General features: G+C 38.8%; 1 protein-coding gene across 3 annotated transcripts in view; it reads left to right on the forward strand.

Moving 5' to 3' along the window:
* The window catches only part of LOC693357 (collagen alpha-4(VI) chain-like), a 106371-nt gene that overhangs the window by 59334 nt on the left and 33364 nt on the right, over window positions 1-13673 (forward strand). For all 3 annotated transcript variants that reach the window (XR_013413556.1, XM_028843683.2, XM_028843684.2), the window contains exons 23-30: window positions 1788-1850; window positions 2943-3005; window positions 3515-3577; window positions 6034-6084; window positions 10388-10423; window positions 10528-10590; window positions 11871-11933; window positions 13103-13138. Coding sequence is in view for 2 of the 3 variants with exons in the window: in XM_028843683.2 (XP_028699516.2) it covers window positions 1788-1850; window positions 2943-3005; window positions 3515-3577; window positions 6034-6084; window positions 10388-10423; window positions 10528-10590; window positions 11871-11933; window positions 13103-13138 (438 nt within the window). In the remaining variant the exon portion in view is untranslated. The remainder of the gene's footprint in view (window positions 1-1787; window positions 1851-2942; window positions 3006-3514; window positions 3578-6033; window positions 6085-10387; window positions 10424-10527; window positions 10591-11870; window positions 11934-13102; window positions 13139-13673) is intronic.

The following is a 13673-nucleotide window of genomic DNA, read 5'->3' on the forward strand; positions in this document are numbered from 1 at the left end:
GATTAAACCACAATAGCTAATATTTATTGACCTCCATGTTCTAGACACTGCCTAAAGCACTTGTATTAACTAATTTAATTCTTCAATGGGAGGGAGGTTATTATCCTCATTTTACAGGAGAAAAATAAAGAGGGAATGGAGAAGTTAGGTAAATTGGCAAAGGTCACACAGCTAGTGGGTGATAAAGCTGGGATTCAAACTCAGGCAGTATAGTTACAAAATCAGTGCTCTTGATTACTGCCTCTGAAGCTGTGTATTCAAATATTATTTAATTTACTAAAATTGTATTCGTATCTTGGCATAGTTGTGTGCACCTGTCGTCCCAGCTACTTGGGAGGCTGAGGCAGGACGGTCACTTTGAGCCCAGGAGTTCAAGGATGCAGTGAGCTATGATGGTGCCATGGCACTCCAGCCTGGGCAACACAGTGAGACCCCCATCATTCAATTTGGTAGGAAAAATCAGCAAAGTGTTTACAGAGTATCTATTATGCACAGGGCACTCTGCTAATAGACCTGGGACATTCATACCATTAAGGCAAAGTCCTGCCCTCAAGAAGTTCATCCAGTGGGGTTTTGTTAGGTTGTCAAATGATAACTGGAAATTTAAACTTTCAACCAGTTCTTTCGGCGTTGTCTAAGCATAACCCAAACCTGTCATTCTATAGCCCTCCTGGAACACATTATATGTATTTATTTTAAAAGTCAAATTGTTTTTAAGTATACTCAAATTGAAGAACTTTGGAACAATAAATTTTACTAACATATCGAATCATTCTCCATAGTTAAAAATCCTATGAGTGTCAGATGATAATTTCAGAAGGTATCTGCTGCTCTTAGGCTTGCTAAAGGAACCAAGGAAAAAAAAATGGGTAGTCAGCGTGTAATTAGAGACTATGCTTATTTTACGATGGAAAATAGTATCTGAACTGAAGGGAAAGCAACAAAAAGATGTATATTTTTCCCTTTTATTTTGATGACTAGCTCAGGACCCCCCACCACAGTTGTGTCCCTGCTTTCCTGTCTATATCCACTTCATTACACAGCTGGTTGGAAGGGAAGCAAGTCATGCTGGGAACCATGAGCAAGATAATCAATAAAACCTCTCCTTAATTCTCACCTTCCCGCTGGGATGCGAGAGTGATGGTCTATTTAAATAGATGATTGTCAATACCTCACCTAGGAGAGTAGAAGCCATGATCAATCAATACTTCTAATAGGAAAGTGTTTCTCAGAAAAGCTGGAAAAATATTAAAGTGTCAAAAATCAGCAAAGTAAAATAGATTGGAGAGAAAATGAGCAAATCCCCAGCAGTGTAGTCAGAGAGATTAAGCCACTTAAATGCACCCTTGGCTCTTGATCAAATCGAAAACACAATCTCTTGTCCTTAACCCTTGTGTGTACAAGGAAAAGGTTCATTCTTCAATGGAGATCAATAGCTTCGCTGCCCTCTCACCACCCTTTTAGGATTTAAAATTAGTTGAGTGAATTCAAATATAAAAGCAATATTCTCAAACTTTAGTACTCATGAGATTCACCTGGAGAGATTGCTTAAAATAGAGACGCTGAGGACTCACACCCTCTGCTTCAGATGGAGTGAGTTTGAAGTGAGTGTTCTGGGGTGCTTCAGAGTGCAGATGCTCCCTGATTAAAGTTTGATAAATGAGATCGTGATGGGTCAGGGCACCTTAATTTGTGCTTCCATTGGCATCCAAGATGATTTTGTGGTTACATGGAATATAAATGACTCTTTAAAAATTGGTTGAATTTTAATTTCATCTTTGGATCAGGGATCAAGAGGAAGGCAAGGACCACCAGGAACTTCTGGACAAAAAGGCTTAGTGGGCGCTCAGGTAGGTTTGTAAAACAGCTACCATGCAGCTAGTCATTAACACTGGCTGATTCATACCCCTGAGTGTTCCTGGATAAATAACGTAAAGCCACACTGTTTGTTTGGGATATGGGGATATCAGGAATTTCCAGAAGAGCTAATTTGATGCAGTAGATATTGATCATCTGCTATGTGTCTCCTTCTACTCTAGGTAAGTTGTGGGGATATAGTGATCAATGAGATATGGGTTTAAACCTCAAGGGTATATAATACAAGTTCATATTTAGCTATAGTAAAAGATGAAATAATAGTACCATATAAAAGTATCAGTAACTAATCTGCTCCTCACAAATATGTAAGGAAGCATTACTATACCAATTTTATAGATAAGGAAGCTGAGGTTAAGGGGAATTAAATGACTTGTCATCCAGAGAGTAAGTGTCTGAACTGATGACCTCCAACTTGGTTCTTTCTAGTGCCTGCTCTACTCCACACCTAATATCTTGGGGGAATGTCTTATGATTCATAAGATGCTCAGATAGATTGAGACCGATGATTAGAGTGGCTTCCTGAGGAAGTGAGTATTTGAGATGGCTTAGAAACATGAGCAGCATGATTAGAGTCAGGAATGAGTCTCCATCAGTAAACTGAAAATAGCAGCTCGAAGATGGCCAAAGCCATAGCTCTGTTCTTTTCTGTCTTGATCAGGAAAAAATATCTAGCCTCATAACTGATTATATTGTTGTCAATCTCAGCTGAAAATATTCTCAATTTGGAGCAGGTGAAAGTCTAGGTTTTTGTTTTCTGGATCTCTTAATCAAATAATGTTTCCCCCTGTAGCATAGAAATGATTCCTTCAATTCTCAGTATGTGGTAGATGTGGCCTCCTGCTCCCCTATCCCAATCCCCCAGCCCATAGTGTAAGTGTGTATATTATGCATTTTGTGTGTTGGAGGATAGAATTAATTAATTGTATTAAATATTAAAGGCTGAGCTTCCATCTCTAAGGTGATTCATGAGCATATTCCAGTTACAGACTATTTCAATAATAACAAGAGAGAGAGACGTTAACTTTGTGGCCCTAGTGGTGATTTTGGCCATGATCTTGTTTCAGGGGAATCCTGGGCCTCCAGGGCCAAAGGGTTCAAAAGGAAAAGCTGGACCAAGAGGAGTGAAGGTAAATGTCAGAGAACCCGCTCTTTCTTGATTGTAGCTTAGGAGAACCCCTTGGGTTTTCTTAAGCAAATCTTTACTTATATCATCATTTCCAGTTTACATTTCTGATAGGTTGGTGATTCTATTGACTGAAGGCAAGGCATATAGATGAACATATAGAAAAATGAATCACATGTATAAGTAGACAAAGATGTATCAACAGATAGATATACATATGGATTAACCACAAATATAAATGTGCACATCCAAATTTAGAAAAAGCCATAGTAATATAAAATTCTGTAATTGATGTCACATACCTGGTGTTGCTAATTTTCAGAACCAAAATTGTGACTATCTCTGTTAGTTATTCATATTTAACAAAGCCTAGAGAAAAGTATTTACCTTAGGCTGTATGGTATGCTACCAAAACTTGAAAACAGTGACTGTAAAATCTCTGAGGAAAATGACACAAAATTGCCTAATCTCATAGAATAAAATTAATTTGATCTTTTCTCTTTATAATAAAAGGGAGAGCTTGGTGATGTAGGAGAAAGAGGCCCACAGGGTCGACAAGGACCAAGAGGGCAACCTGTAAGTCCAGTTTCTCTGTTTTGGACTCTTGATTAAATTTGTTTGCCATTTGTTCTTATTTTACATAAAATTCTAACTTTTTAAATGTATGAAACCACTTTTAATTAGTTCAGAATATAGGTACCAGAGACAAGAAATCAGGCAAATCAGGTAGATATAGTCTAAAAAATCTCAGTGTGCACCAAGCCAAATTTTGATGGAGTCATCTACCACAGCATTAATGTGTCTTATCTATCTTGTAGATTCCAGTAAGAAATTATGAAAAAAGGTTTGATAAACAAAAATGGCACCAACTTGATGTAATAAATTGAAATGGCTTTAACATCATTGCTGTGAACACAAAATTTTAATATTCTTGATGAGTTAAACTCGTAGTTACAAATATGACATGATCACCAGAGCTCTTAAGAATTGAAATAGTCAGTTTCTCAGACTTCTTGTATAAATTAAGACTCCAAAGGTGACTTGGAATTTATTTTGCCTTCTCACATATTGAAGAGCAAAGTGCTAATGTCTCTCATCTGTTTGACAATGATATTTTATGAGCATTTGAGTCTTTTAGGAATACAGATATGTTCAATGAAACATTTTTTTTTTCCAGGACAACAAATAAGAGAGCCAGATCAGCAAACTTTTAAGAGTATGGGTTTGATTATTCAGAGCATAGAAATAATCTTTGGAGACCAAAGATCATAAAAGACTTCCTTCTACAAAACAACACTTTCAAACACAGGGCTATGCATTTTTACCTTAGTTATCACCCTGAACAGGAGAGCAAGTTAGCTATTTTATGACTATTCTCAAGAGACATCTCCAAAAATAGAGTTCGGGTCTTGGGGGTTGCAGATGCTGGAGTTTCTGCACATCCTTCAGCAAGGAGAAGATGGAGTAACAGCAAATAAACTTCATTATCACCCCCACAAGCCCCTGCAAAGAACTCATTTTTGGCAATCTTCTTTCTCTTATTTTTCTTTCTTTTCTAGTCTTTCAGACTTTCCTGTTTAGACCATAGGAATCTTTTTGTGTCTTCAAATTTTTAATTTTTCTTCTCAACTGATCTACCTGGGTTAGGGGAATTCTTTGTTCATTCAGAAAAAACACCTATAGGGTTTTGAATTTACTCTTTATTACAGGAATCTCATTGTCTGTCTATACAGATGCTAAGCTCCTTGGTAGTATCATCATTTTCATGATTATCATCATTACCACCGCTGCAACCTCTATCATCATTATCTTCAGCAATAACATCACAATTACCGCATCATCAACACCACCACCATCACCACCATCACCATCAATATTACCATTACCATCATCACTATCACCACCATCACTATCACCATTATCACCATCACCTCCATCACCATCAATACCACCATTACCATCATCACTATCACCACCATCACTATCACCATTATCACCATCACTACCATCACCATCACCACCACCGCCACTACCATCATTACTACCACTATCACTATCACCATTGTCATCATCACTACCACCACCACCGTCACTATCACTATCATCCTCATTATTACCACCACCATCACTACTACCACCAACACCATCATCACCATTGCCACCACCACCATCATTACCATCACCATCATCAGCAACACCATACTATCACCATCATCACCATTGCCACCACCACCATCAATACCATAACCATCACTATCATCAATCACCATTGCTACCACTATCACTACCATCATCACCACCACCTTCATTATTACCATCAGCACCACTACCATTACTGCCCACCTGCCGACACCATCACTACCACTGCTACCACCAGCAGCAGACAAATTATCATTTATCAAGTACTGCCTCTGTGCCTGACATTGTGCTAAGCACTTTTCATACACAATCTCAATCTTCCCAACAGGTATACAATGTAGATGATACTATTATCCCTATTTTACAGATTAGGAAACTGAAGTTTATAGAGGTTGTGCAACTTCCCTAGGGTGACTCAAACAACTAACATTGGAACTGCAATAAAAATTAGGGTCTGTCTGGGTTTATAGTCTGTACATTTAACCACTAAACTATATTGCCTATATTCCAATCTTTTTCTCCAAAGTCTGTGCTTTTGTCTGATGATTTACCAATTCTAAAGCTTCTATTTTTACTCTATCTCACAAGGAAAGCAAGTTTAGCCCAAGGGAAACTTTGTACAGTTGTGTATAGCTTCCTACAACCAAGGTATCATCTTGCTGATGTACAGATGGGGGTTTAAAAACCCTAAAAACTTCCTTCTATTGTGGTCTTTCAAAGATTTCTCCAAATCTGAGTATTTGTCCTATGAAGGTAGTCTCCCAGTCTCCATCAAGCCCCATTGTTATCCCTACTTCTTTGCATTGTTGATTTATCCAAGGGTTCAGATACTATTATCAACCAAGTGTTGGTCTGCATGACTCTACAATTCATCTTATGTGTCATTTTCTTAGGGTCTTCCTGGTTCTGATGGATATGGACATCCAGGAAGAAAAGGAACAAAGGTGAGGGTAACCTTACAGGACATTCTGAACTAAGGGCTATAGTTTTTATTTTATTTTGTTAAAAAAAGTGTTATTTTCCAAGTTGTATGCCAGGAACAGTTTGTACATATTTACAAAATGTTTTGGCCACCAGAGCTCCCTCCCTAAAAAGTAGAAATTGATTTTGTCGCTCTTTTATTTAAAAGTCAAACTTCTTCCCTCATCTTCCACATATATGTCAGATATTCCCACCTCAGCTCTGGGAGTGCCAGACCCTTTCTCAACTTCCTTGCCCTTACAAACGCTCGTGTTTTCATTTGGAATGTGCTTCCTGATCTCCATCTCTTGGACAATTTTTACTCAGTTTCTAAGACCCACTCAAGTACCAGCTTCTCCTTGTGGAAGCAGCCTTGGTCTTCCCCAGACAGAATTTGTGGTCCTATACTCTGTGTTCTTAAAGCATGTTCATATTTCTGCAGTAGCTCCTTTCTGTCAAGGTTGTATTATAATTTGTTCTTGTGTCCCCCAGGCTGTAAACCTGACAGTAGCATTGCACTTTTGTTTTTCTGGAACTGAGTCTGGCAGAGAGTAGGTGCTCAATAAGTGTATTTGAATGAATGAGTGCCACTCTCATAAGAAGCTTGTATTTTAATATGTAGTTAATTGGTCACTGACAGGTCTTAAAGCATGGAGGTCACATGGAACTTGTTGAGCAAATCAAATCTTAATACCCACTGTTATTCTGGATGCTTTAGTCTTCAAGTTACATGTATTGCCTCACAAAATAAGAAATCACTAGGATGTTTAGTGATACTTAGTTGCTTAATGATGTCAGGATTCTGGGCTGGCTTCTCTGCAATTCTCTTGTTTCCCTGTGGCTGCAAGATGGCACCACTGCCATTTTATTGAGCAGAAAAATGCCTCAAACATAGTAAGTTTTCAGTAAATACTACGGAATGATGGGCTATGGGGAACCTCAGTGATCATCTAGCTTAGCTTTGTCAATTTACATTTCAGAAAATTGAGGCTTAGAGAAGTGAAGTAACTTGCCTATGGTCGCACAGCTAGTTAGAGGCAGAGCTGAATGTGGAAGCTAGTCCCTTGAAATCCCATCCAGGTAAACTAAATTTTTCTTTGCTACAGACAAGTTTGCATAGCAGGCAAATTCTGGGTAAAATTCAAATGTGCATTGTTTGGGCTACATGTCAATTTGGAGCTAAGCACAAGGGCAATTTTTGTTTATTGTGATACAGCTAACATTATGGAACACAGATTCAGTCCATATTTGCATGAATTTTTCTTTGCAAGATGTAATGGCCTCATTTTCAATGTCCCATATTGCTGATTGGCCAGTTGAGTACATTTTCTTAATCTGTTCACTCTCCTTCTCTCTAAATTGACTATTTTACACCCTCTCCTCTCTCCTCAAACTTCCAAGATCTGCTTTGTCTTCAATACTTAAAGGAGGTTATCATGGCTTCCTATTTCATGAACAAAATTGAAGCAGTGAGAAAAGAACCTCTATAAATGTTCACCACCAAGTAGGCCAACCTACTTGCCTCTGTACCCATACACCCTGCCTTCTCTCCTACTGCTATGGACGAGGGTCCACAGTCTTATCTAAGACTAATCCTTGCCTCCTAGACTGGATTCCACTCCCTTTTGCCTTCCGAGGTTCTCGGTCCATTTTTTTCCCCTGGGGAAAACTCACTGAAGGAGCAGTCTATACCAGTGCTTCTCAACAGGAGTGATTTTGCCCTCCAGGGGACATTTGACAATGTCTGGAGATGTTTTGGTTGTCAGAACTCAAGGAGAGAGTGCTGGCATCTACTGGGTAGAGATGCTGTTTAACATCTTACAATACACAGGACAGCCCCTCCCAACAAAGAACCATCAGGCCCAAAATATCAGTGGCACTGAGGTTGAAAAACTGACACTTGAGCCTTCACTTCTTGACCCTCCCCACTCAACTACATCTGCTTTAGTTGAGGTAAATGCCATGTTGCTAAATTCAACGGTCACTTCTCTGCCCTCATTGTGCTCCATCTCTCAGCAGCATTTGACAGATTGATCATGGGTTTATTCCTGATTTTTTCCCTCCCTCAACTTCCAGTACATTCTATTTTCCTGGTTTTCACTGTCTTCTCTTTCTCATCCTGCTTTGCTAGATCTTCTGGATGTTCTTGACCTTTAAGTATTGGAAGACTCAAAGCTCTATTCTCATACCTCCTTCCTTCTTTACTCACCTCTCACGTGGCATTTCTTGGGGAAATCCAGTTCCATGTCATCAATAACCATCTATCCTGTTATCTCCACTTTATTTCTCCCACTTGGACTGATATCCCAAACTCTAAAAATATTTCCACTTGGTCATCTAACAGGCATCTTAAAATCGGCATGTCCCCAAACACATTTCTTCTTGTTTTTTTGTTTGTTAACCTTTTATTACAGAAAAATTCAAAAATAAATAAAAGTGAAGACTAGTATAATGACACTTTCCTGCCTCACCCCATGTTCCCATCACCTAGTCCAAACAGTGAACAACCCCTGGCCAATTTTGTTTTATTTATACTCCCACTCACTTATCCTCCCACCATGCTAATTTCATACCCTTCCTTCCTCCTCAGACCTCCAAGATCTGCTTTGTCGTCCATATTTAAAGCAGATGATCATGCTTCATATTTCTTTAAGAAAATAGGAGTGAGGAGAGAACCTCTACATATGTTCACCTACTGTAGGTCATGTAATATATGGGATTTACTTCAAGATAATCATATATTCCATGCATAGACATTTCAGGTTGCATCTTTAAAAGATTATTTAAAAATGTAACCACAATACCATTCTTACACCAAAGAATTAATAATAATCCTTTAATATTATCAAATATCCAGTCAGCCAAAACTGTTTCCCTTAACAACTTGCCCCTCCTCCAGCCTTTCCTATCTCAGGGACTGGAAACTTCATCCATCCAGTTGCTCAAGACAGACACTTGCAGCTGTCATTGAGAAATCTTTTTCTCTCACTCCCACATTTAATCCATCAACAAATAGTGGTAAGTCTATCTTCAAAGTACAACCAGCATTTTATCATTTCCCACAACTGCACTGCCACCCTCTGGACCAAGCCAACATAATTTTCCATCTGTGTTATTGCAATAGCCACTGAACTGGTCTCTCTGCTCCACCCTTGACTCATATAGTTAGTTCTCCATGCATCAGCTAGAGACATCTTTAAAAACATAGTCAGATCAAGTCATTCCTTTATTCAAAGCCCTTCTGTCATTCTCCATGTCACTCAGAATAAAACCCACTTGTTAACATGGCCTATAAGAATTTATACAACGTGGTCTCTGTGAAGTCTTTGACTTCATCTCCTCTTGCCTGCCCTCCTCGCTCCATTCTGCTTCAGTGTTCCTCAAACATAGCAGCACATACTCTTCCTCTTACTTCAGGGTTTTTTTTTTTTTTTCACATACTCCTCCCTCTGTCTGGAATGCTCTTCTCCCAGAAGTCTGCTTGTTTTCTCACTTCATGCTGGTCTTCACCCAAATGCCACCTTTATAAAAAGGCTTTGCCTGACTACCTCATATAAAATAGTGCCTCCTCATCCTTTGATACACATAATTCTTTATTCCTTAATCCCCTTTCTGGAATAACATTGATCTGTTTCTCACAGGTTATATATTTCTTTGTTCATTTTCTTCCCCTCTAGTATGTAAGTTCCATGAGAGCAAGGTCTTTGTTCTGTTCACTGCTGAATTTCCTGTGCCTAGAGAAGTGCTTGGAAGACAGGACATGCAAATGGATATTTGTTGAATGAATGATTGCTTTGTAATATGCCTTTGGTTCTGACAATGAGCACCTGCTTCCCAACACTCAATGTGGTGCCCTCTCACTTGGTTTCTGTTGGATTAAACCTCAGGTTATTTAAGCTGAGAGATAAAAATGCCCTACAGAAGAAGTTTCATTACACAATATACTAGAGAGGGGGGAAATTTGTAAAAATTATTTATAAGTTGTTTCATGTTGAATTAGAGATATGAAATATGGCCACTTGAGAGCAGCTCAAGATAACAACTGTTGCTATAGTTGTTTTTCCTGGCACTTGTTTTGAGTGTATTTCCTCAAAATTATAGCATCTTCTTTTTCCCCAAGGCATGTGAAGGAAATTTCTTAATCAGATGACATTAAACAAGACCTTATCTCATTTCTGACACTGGGGTGAACCTGGATTATAGTGTCTTCTTTTCCCCCAAGGCATGCCAAGGAAATTTCTTAATCACATGATATTAAACAAGACTTTATCTCATTTCTGGCACTAGGGTGAACGTGGATTCCCTGGCTATCCTGGTGTCCAAGTAAGAAGATATATTTCTGGGCCTGGCAACTGGTAGGCAGCATGTGTTATTTGTTTGTGCTTGTGTTTCTTTACACTCAAAATTCTGCTTTTGATTCTATTAAGGGAGAAGATGGTGACCTGGGCCATCAAGGAGAAAAGGGGGCAAAGGGAGTAAGAGGGAAGAGGGTAAGAATCAAAGAGACTTCCTAAGATCTATAGAAGCCCATATCATTACGGAAGTACATTTTCACTGGGTTAGGATTTCTTAGCAGGAAGCCTATTCCTGCTCAGTCAATGTTCATGCCACACCTTCCTTTGGCTATCCCACTCCCCACTTAATCCCACTCTCATTTATCTCCTGAATATGAATACAGTTTACCAAGCCATAACAACAGAAAATCCAAGTTGGGAGTTTTGGTTTTACAATACCAACTTTTTAAAACCAAGTTTGGGAGCACCTCTGTCTTTGGTAAGTCTAGACATCATGTAGAAGGATATTGTTTTGGCTGTTGAGCAAACATTGCTGTTTCTTTAGAATTCTTCAAAGCCTTAAATTTCTCTTGCTATTTTTAGAAAAGATTCTTGAGAATGTAGTTGCCATCTTGGTGGACTTTGAGTCCACTGTGCTTTATACAGTCTCTGATTAAAAACCAATTCCTTTATGTTCTGAACAGTCAGCCTTGAACAGCCACAATCACTGGCAGCTCTTTTTGAAAGGAGTAAGCCTGTGGATATCTAACATCTTGGTAATGTTTAGTTGATCATCGTTAGACACCAAGGTCTTCTAGGAAATGGACTAGTGTTTACTGCAGGAAAGAGGAAAGGAAAGAGAATGTATGTTTTCTAGGTACTCAAGAATTAGTATTTTCATACATTGGCAAGGACGTAAAGAAATATTTGATCTGTGCCTAACTTGGCTTGCTGCTGGCTATGGTTGCTCTAATCAACTAACTTTTATTTCTAGTTTCAAATAAAAAAAGATAAAGGATTCACTGTATTTAGATAACACTGTGTCATTTCAAATACTTGGAAGATGAGCAGTGAACCTATGGCCACCATGTGCCTTTTCTGAAACACTAAGAATCAGAAGGTGGTAGGGAAATTTTTCCTTTTTCCTGATGTCAGGCCCTTAATGTAGATGTCCTGCATTATTTTTATTATATAACCTCAAGACTCAACGGAGTGTATTGAGTCATCTTTTAAGGATCGATCTAGAAGTGTGTATTTGTGTGTGTATGTACACATATGCATGACTGAGGTTGGGCATACAGGGGGGAATTTGGATGGTTCCCATAAAATGACCTCCCTCTCTTTCTATTCTCCATGTCTTATCCCACAGATATATAGTTTGTAAACTAACTGGTCAATAGCAGACTCATTGGCATTAGGAATAATAACATATCAAAGTGGATCTGATGGTTGTAATCAAGGAGGAATCTTATTCTTCTGGCTTGGTCTTTTTTTAGGGTAATGCTGGCTTTCCTGGATTAGTTGGAACTTTAGGTTACCAAGGCCCACCAGGACAAATGGTAACATGTACCCTTCTTTTTCCTTTTGTTTTCAACTGTTGTATAAAAATAAATAAAGATTTGATAAAAGGCATCTCTTAAGAAATGAACATTTGGGACATACAGTGGGATTGACATAGAGAATGGGGCAAATTTTCCTACAGCATATTAGCTTCAAGTCGTTATACAGTATATTTATTCAACATATATTTTTACTTGAACATGGGGAAGATATTAGAGTGGCTGGAGATTTACGAACCTGTGTAAATAAATAAAATGATTCATAAAACTCACCGGAGAGTGAGTTTATCATTGCAAACAAGATGAGCAACAATATTTATGCAAAAACCAGCAGGAAAGCCTAACAAAATACAGTATTTATATAATCTTAACTAACAATGTTGCAAGTCCATGAATATTTTTAAAATTCCCTGGAACATCATTTGATATGAAAGGAAAGACTTTGAGGCTGTGATTCTTCTGCTCTATGCCTTGTCCTAGGAGGCCAGACTATCAATCCACGAGGGATGGCACAGTAGGTCAGCCATGGATTGAACCTGGTGGTCTCACTGCAGTCTAGGGTTTACTGGAGAGGTGTGACAAAGTCAGAAAATAAAAATTTTAGTGCTAAAAGGACCATTCATGGTATTTCTACAGAAGAGGAGACAAAGGCTGAGATGCTGAGATAATTATAGTGACCTGCCTGAGGTCACAAATTACAACCTTGTAGATTCTAAATAAGAACAATGATCTCTAGACTCCCAGAGGTTGGAGCCATGAAGCTCTAATCTGAAGGTTTGCAGAGAAGACTTCTTGTTCAGTATCAGGGCAGACAAAGGGTGGTGCTGGATGGCCTGAAGAGAAGATAAGGGAGGAACTGGGGTCTACTTTAGAACTATTGATGAATGGTCCTGGGATCTGGGATAGCCCTTTTTCTGAATGTGATCCTAAGCTATGGTTTCAAAATGACTTGGTCCTCTAGAAGTGTTTCTGTCTAGGCCTTCTGGACTCAGAGGTCTTGGATACACCTCTTAGGCACTTCCTAAAGGAGTCAGACAGAACTCTGGGGCTGGGAGTGAAGGACAGAAGATGGTCTATGTAGTGTGGTGGAGTTATTTTGCCAACTCTGTAGAAGAATGTGTTGGATCTCAAAATTTTGCATTTTAAACTCAAGTTTCCATTCTTTCCAGGGTATCAAGGGCCCCAAAGGTTTGGTAGAAATGACGGTAGGTGAAGATTTTAATTCCAAATGTTATTCTTTTTTTCTTTTTGGAGGTAGAATATTGCTCTGTCGCCCAGGTTGGAGTGCAGTGATGCAATCTCGGCTTATTGCAATTTCTACCTCCTGGGTTCAAGAGATTCTCCTACATCAGCCTCCCAAGTAACTGGGACTACAGGCATGTGCCACCATGCCTGGCTAATTTTTGTATTTTTAGTAGAGACAGGGTTTCACCATGTTGGCCAGGCTGGTCTTGAACTCCTGACCTGAAGTAATCCACTTGCCGCAGCCTCCCAGAGTGCTGGAATTTTACAGGCATGAGCCACTGCACCCAGCCAAAATTTTATTCTTCTTAGAACATAAAGCTTTCCACTTTCACAAAATAGAAATCTGTTAATCTTAAAGATTCTTTAGTTTTTTCCTCTTACAAATTCTGTTAGTACTTTAAGTTTATAGACTTTACTTTGAAATGTTATCACCAAGTCAAATAAAAATAGTAGAATGATATTTTAAATCCAGCAGGGAATTGGGATGTTTTAGAG

The sequence above is a fragment of the Macaca mulatta genome, chromosome 2, assembly GCF_049350105.2.
Source record: "Macaca mulatta isolate MMU2019108-1 chromosome 2, T2T-MMU8v2.0, whole genome shotgun sequence".
In the NCBI taxonomy this organism is placed as follows: domain Eukaryota; kingdom Metazoa; phylum Chordata; class Mammalia; order Primates; family Cercopithecidae; genus Macaca; species Macaca mulatta.